A 6,000-nucleotide genomic window follows, 5' to 3' on the forward strand; every position below is an offset into this window, starting at 1 on the left:
ATCATCAAATTTTGAGTATAAAAGTTCTGTCCCAGAGTATAGCACAGAAATATGGTTAGATCACAGACAATGACTGTGATAGCATTTCTGTTAAATACAGCATACACTGGAGATAAATAAGAAACTTGTCAGAGGTCTTGAGTGAATGTTTCTCTTATCAAGGTCTGAGTGCTGACCCAGATACTACTGAGGTGGTCCTCACTGCCACCACTGCATTGCTCCACAAATAAGATAACTTTTTTCTTTCAAGCTATTATGCTGGCTGTAAAACAAATAAACAAAAAATCAACCACAGAGAAGAAAACAATGAAAGAAAACTAGTCCAGAGGAGGAGGAGCTGGCATGCAAAGACAGAGACTCCACAGTTACAGAAGTTTATAACCTGGAGAAAAGAAGACAGTGCCAAGTGGACCCGCATCGAAGAAGTGATGGTGCCATCTCATATCCCCGGCCCCTACCCCTGTGAAGTGAGACCCAGCTTGTTTACAGTGTGACCATCACTGAATTTTGCAGATCTACTTTTATGGTGAATTAGGATACGTTTTAACCCAGTGTTTTTCCAACTAGACATCTTAGGGCCACAGTTCTCAGGAGGTTCTTTTGAGGAAAAAGGAAAGAATGGTTCTTTTAAGGGGAGAACAGCCGTTAACGGGACAGACAGGTTCCATGCTGCTCATTCTTTTCAACTTATTTGACCTTGGCTTCCAATTTTATACAATACCTTCCAGAGACCTCTTTCTGTGAAGTCTTCTTTTATAAAATAAGATCAAGCTGCTGGTAAGAATGGGTTTTGAAATTAGCTCTGTGTGCTGAAACTTTGTCCAGCAGATATATTATGACGCCCATTTCTGCTTCCATGAAAGGACCTGTTCTCTTCAATCCACCTTCCTAATACAAAAGTTTATAATGCAAAAATACTTAAAAATAAGTTTGGCCTTCCTATTTCTAATTAAAAATAGTTGAAACAATCTAATGAGCACTTATGAACTTCCATGGCTCAGGTAAGGTGTGTCTTCCTCTCAGTTCCTTATTATGCATAGATTTTAGTGCATAAAATTGAGTAAATCATCTGCTTGAATGAATTACCGGCTTAGGACTTTTCCACACTGACCTCCATTGGTCTCCTGGGGTCTTTGAGTAAATGTAACTTCACTACAAAGCTACATTTGATTTTTTTTTAAAAAAATGTAATTCATTCTCTTTTTCCTTTCCACCCAGCATGAATAATCGAGAATTCATGGTATTATGGATTTTTAAATGTCAGGGATTGTAAAGCTGTCTTGCCTATTACAGTAAAACTTCATTAGAGGCTATCATGTATTCAAAGTAGTGTGTAATTCAAAGCAGCTGGGTATCCCAGCTCCCTCTTCCAGATGTGCTATTGTCCTCTAAATAAAAACATCGTACAAGCCAAGGACTCTATAGTCAAGCATCAATTCCAGGTGCCCAGAATCTTGATAACTGTATCCCAATAAAGTTATTATATTCTATTGCCATGGAACACAACAAAACGACAACAACAACGAAGTGCACTTTCCCACTGATGTACGTATTCCTCAGGGCACTGGCTTCTAGTCAAGTAATGATTTCTCAGGCCTGGGTCATATATCAACTTTCCTACAGCCTTATAGGTTAGCATTTCTCTTTAGAAATATGTTCAAAATTACAGTTCTTTATATTGAAATGTTTTGGTTCACAGTAGGTAAGAATCCTCTGTCCGTTGCTGCTGGGGCAAAACATTCATGTGTGAGTCTATGTTACTTCAGTATTTCCTTCTTCTATTCATGAAAGCAAATATATTTTTCTTAAAACTGGTTCATACCCACTGGAATGTAATCTTTTTGTAGTTGTGTGTCATAAGTAGTGATAGTTTTAAAATAAGAAAATCAAGCTTCTATTACTTTTCCTAGAGACGTTATGAGTAAGACGTGAAAGATCAAGGGACATGGAAACAAGAAGCATAAATTGTGTACTGTAAGGATCAGGACAGGAGAAAACCTCACGAAAAATACGTTAGCCCATAGTAGCCCAGGACAAACTTAAACCAAGATTAAAATAAAAAGCTATTTTTGTGCCCCTCTGTTTCAGGATGATGTGCTTCTACCAGTCTGGACTTGTCTGTCATCCCTAATTTTACGAATCACTTTTTACAAAGAGAACGATAAAATTCAACTTTACATAAACTCTTATGTATCAGAGGAAAAGCTTCTAAGACGCTAAGCTTATGGTTTTGACACAGGGACCTCCCAGAGCTGAGAGAGGAGAACGGAGGTTAGCAGAAAGTGTGCTTAGGATCAATGCCACCCACCATCAGGGAAGTAATCAGAGGGAGACCACAGCAGCTAAGCCTCAGATACTCTAGGTTCAGAACAATACATGATTTTAATCAGGCGAGTTCCAAGGAGCCTCTCCAAGGCTATGACTCCACCTGAATAAGCACTCACTCGGAGAGCCTGGCAGAGCAGTGGTCACTCCATGTACAGAGCACAGGAACCTGACCTCCCACAAAACCTGTAACATCTTTGGCAGAGAGGAGTGCATATGTTGTGGAATTTAAGCATGTTGGACTGGAAAAAAGTAATCTAATTTATTAACACAGACAGTGCCTTTTGCCTACATCAACGAGGGCCACCAAGTGAAGGGTGTGTCTGGGATACTGGTACTGATGAAGGGAGAGAAAAGCACCAAAGCTTCATCACTTTCCTGGAGTCCTGCCTCATTACAGCCAGACAGGCCTTATAAACTTCCTTTCACTGTGCGAGCAACTGAACTCTCTTGGAAAGAATCCAACCTGAGCCACCTCTCCAGGAGTCTCCAAGGAGGGACATTTCAGCTTTTACAAACAACAACAACAACAACAACAACAACAATAAAAAAACCCAAAAAAACCCAGTGTCTACATTTGATGAATATGTCATTAAGACAGTTTGTAGGATGCTAAAGGGTTACTTTTCTTATCAGGGCACATAGCCGTGTATATATGTTCGGAGGGGCAATCCATCATTTCAAGGGAGTGTCTGGCCTCTGCTTCAGAGTTCATCATGTGATGGTATAAGACACAGTGAGGCTGATAACAAACACTGGAATTATACTGAGTAGAAAGAGCAAGAGCCCAGACGGTAAACAGGTCTTACCCAGGACTTAGTCTAGAATCAGTAGCTAAACAATCAATATGTGTGAAAGAGACGAAAATCCAATTCTACCTTCAAACGATGTGGCGAGCACTAAAAATAAAATCTGTTGATAAAAAAAAATGGCTTGTCACTTGGATGCCTCAACTGTTCTCTGGGAACATAAGCAAATAGAAATATTGACGCCAGGGTGATTTAAATATCTTCCTTACGGCCACCTGCTTTGCCCACTCACCAGCTTCCTTCCAAACTGTGTTAATCCCAAGGTGCTCTATTGCTCAGCTCTGCCCTCCTAGATGCACTAATGTAAATAGAAGGGTCACTGGTGTCAGGACTATTAGAAGGGTCTCTTCAAGTGGTTAGGATGCTAAGCATCAGGCAGGACAGGTTTCTGTGCTCTTTTCAGATCCTGCCTGTGGGTCTATGAAGCAAGTGAAATCTGGCTTGGCCCAGCTTCTAGCTAAAGACTTTTCTGCATTAAAAGCATAACTCACATTTATTGTAAATGGCATCATGCCCGTGAGCTCCAGAGTATATTCACAGTGGCTAGCAAAGGCTTTCCTTGATGGATATCCCCCTCCTCCCCGCCCCCAGTCCTAACGAGTGAGGTCAGGAGAATATTCATCTCGGGATTTGGACAGAATGGAGAGAGCACTGGAGAGACAGCCTCGACCCTTGAACATTCCTGACTGGTCTTCAACCCAAGTGTGGAAGGCAGACTTTTCAATCACCTTCCCTTAATCCTGAAGGTAATGTTCACAAGCCCTGGTGCATCCTTAAACCAGATCAACAGTGAGTGTCCAGAAAGTTTGCCCTCAGGCTGTTAGAGTAAGCTGTTCAGCACAGGAGCTGGCAGGGGTGGGGTGGCGTTAAGCCATGAATTTCAGCCTCAAGGATCTGTGTTGAAAAAAAAAAAAAAACGGGAAGACGAGAGGAGATTTTCATTGCTGATACTAAGAGGTGTTTATTCTCCACCAGCGGTCTCTTCCCACGCTAACTTTTTCCCAGCTTGGACCACGCAAGACTTATTTGCCCAGATGGGTTAGAAAGAATCTAAACACTCACGCACCTGGTTTTGTTTTGTGTGTTTGCCACTAGGGGACTATCAAGAAGAAAGTGTCAGATAGAGCAACACAAAGGTCGCTGAGTTAAGAGTGAGCGCTGTGTCCAGATAAGTGCCTGTTCTTTTTCTCTCTGGGTGCAGGGTTGGCATAAAATGGCATTCACTTCGATCTAAATGCTGCCAAAGCCGTCGGAGGGAATTTCCCCTGAGCAGTTTAATCATCAGCTTAAGATCTCCGTAGGGGTGCCCGGAAGAGGGCTTCTGGACACTGGGTGTCGTCCCTTGGCCTCTTCCCTCCCGCACCTCTAACTAAGCCTTGCCAACGTCTCAGCTGGGCTCAAACTGAGCTTATGCGGAACGCCCCTGGAGAATTCCGAGAGGGCAGAGGGGACCAGAGGGCAGCATACTGGAAAGGTCCCTACAGTGTATTTTGGGGAGACAGCGGAGTGTCCCGGCGGGAGGGGCTGTCCTCTGCACCTCGGGGTGGGATGGGCTCCCTCTCTTCCCGACTCACCTGCTCTGAAGCTGCGGACCGTGTTGCCACCGCGCAGAGGCTGGGGACCCGGGGGCTGCGAGCCCGGGGTCCTGGCAGCCTGGTCTCTGCTGCTGCCGCTGTACCTGTCGTAGAGCCACAGCATATGCTCCGACACCTTGTCGTGCGGCCGCAGGTCAGGGCTCGGGCCACCACCTGTCGTGCGGTCGCTTGGCTCAGTCCCGCGGAGTCCCGGGAGGTGCAAGTTTGGTCTCTGTCCCTGCGCCAGGTTCACGCAGAGGCAACCTAGCCACAGACACAGCAGCCCGCGCGCCCCGACCATGGCGAAGTCCCGCTGTCGTGCCGCGCTACTTCGGGTCGCCCGGGACACTCCGGAGACGGAAAGGGACGGCGGCAGAGCTGGGGTGCCGCTCCGGTTGCGGTTGCGGAGAGAACGCTGGGAGCCGGGCACAGCTGGAGCCGGGCTTCAAGGGTCGGCAGGTGGGCTGTGGGTGGCAGCCGCGCCCGCTCAGCTCCCCTCGCCGGCCGGAGGGCGGAAGGTCTGGGCGAGCCCAGCCGAGTTGTCAAGCGTGGGCTCTCCCTTCAGCGCCACCTGAGACTGGGAACACCCGGCCGGGCGGCCGCTATGGGGATCTGGATCTGCGCTTCACCAGCCTGGGACGCGCGCTGGGGCGGGGTGTGCGCGGCCGCAGCCAGCTGAGTTCTCAGAGGACGTGGGGTGTGTGTGTGTGTGTGTGTGTGTGTGTGTGTGTGTGTGTGTGTACAGAGACAGAGAAAGAGACAGAGGGACACAGAGAGACACAGAGACACAGAGACACAGGGACAGCGACACGAACTGAGAAACAGAGACAGAGAGGCAGACTGGTTCTGTTCCTTCTTGCCCTGATCGGATCTGTCCGGTCCGCCTGTGGCCAAGTTCTCCCTCTTGCCTCTAGCTCGCCCTCCTAAGGCAGCTGGGACAGGACTACCTCCAGAAGAGAGAGAAGCCTGGAGCAAAGTAACCAGGGAACCAGAACCAGAAGGGTAGGGAGAGACAAGGGAGGGCTCATGGGGAGGGGCAGGTGGCGCTGGAGAGGGGAGGATGGAGGGAGAGTAGGAGGGACTTTTAAAAAAAATCTGAGCACAGTGGCTACATTCCTGTTAGCAAAAAGGCAGAGACAAATAGAAGAGTTTCTTCCTTTTTTTTTTTTTGTTTTTGTTTTTGTGTTTTTTTTTTTTTTTTTTTTTTTTTTGATTCCGATTCCAAATAAAATCACCGCTATATAAACACCACGCTTGGCTCTCCTTTCCTGGGACACTTGGGAGGGTTGTGG

At 46.5% G+C, this 6,000-nt stretch overlaps 1 protein-coding gene across 1 annotated transcript in view; it reads right to left on the reverse strand.

Annotated features, from left to right (window-relative positions):
* Positions 1–5,684, reverse strand: part of Bmp3 (bone morphogenetic protein 3) — a 28,627-nt gene extending 22,943 nt beyond the window's left edge. Inside the window, exon 1 of the mRNA XM_076926433.1 lies at positions 4,709–5,684. Coding sequence (XP_076782548.1) covers positions 4,709–5,009 — 301 coding nt within the window. The 5' untranslated portion in view covers positions 5,010–5,684. The remainder of the gene's footprint in view (positions 1–4,708) is intronic.
* Positions 5,685–6,000: the final 316 nt, after the last annotated feature.

Source organism: Arvicanthis niloticus, chromosome 27 (genome assembly GCF_011762505.2).
Source record: "Arvicanthis niloticus isolate mArvNil1 chromosome 27, mArvNil1.pat.X, whole genome shotgun sequence".
NCBI lineage: Eukaryota > Metazoa > Chordata > Mammalia > Rodentia > Muridae > Arvicanthis > Arvicanthis niloticus.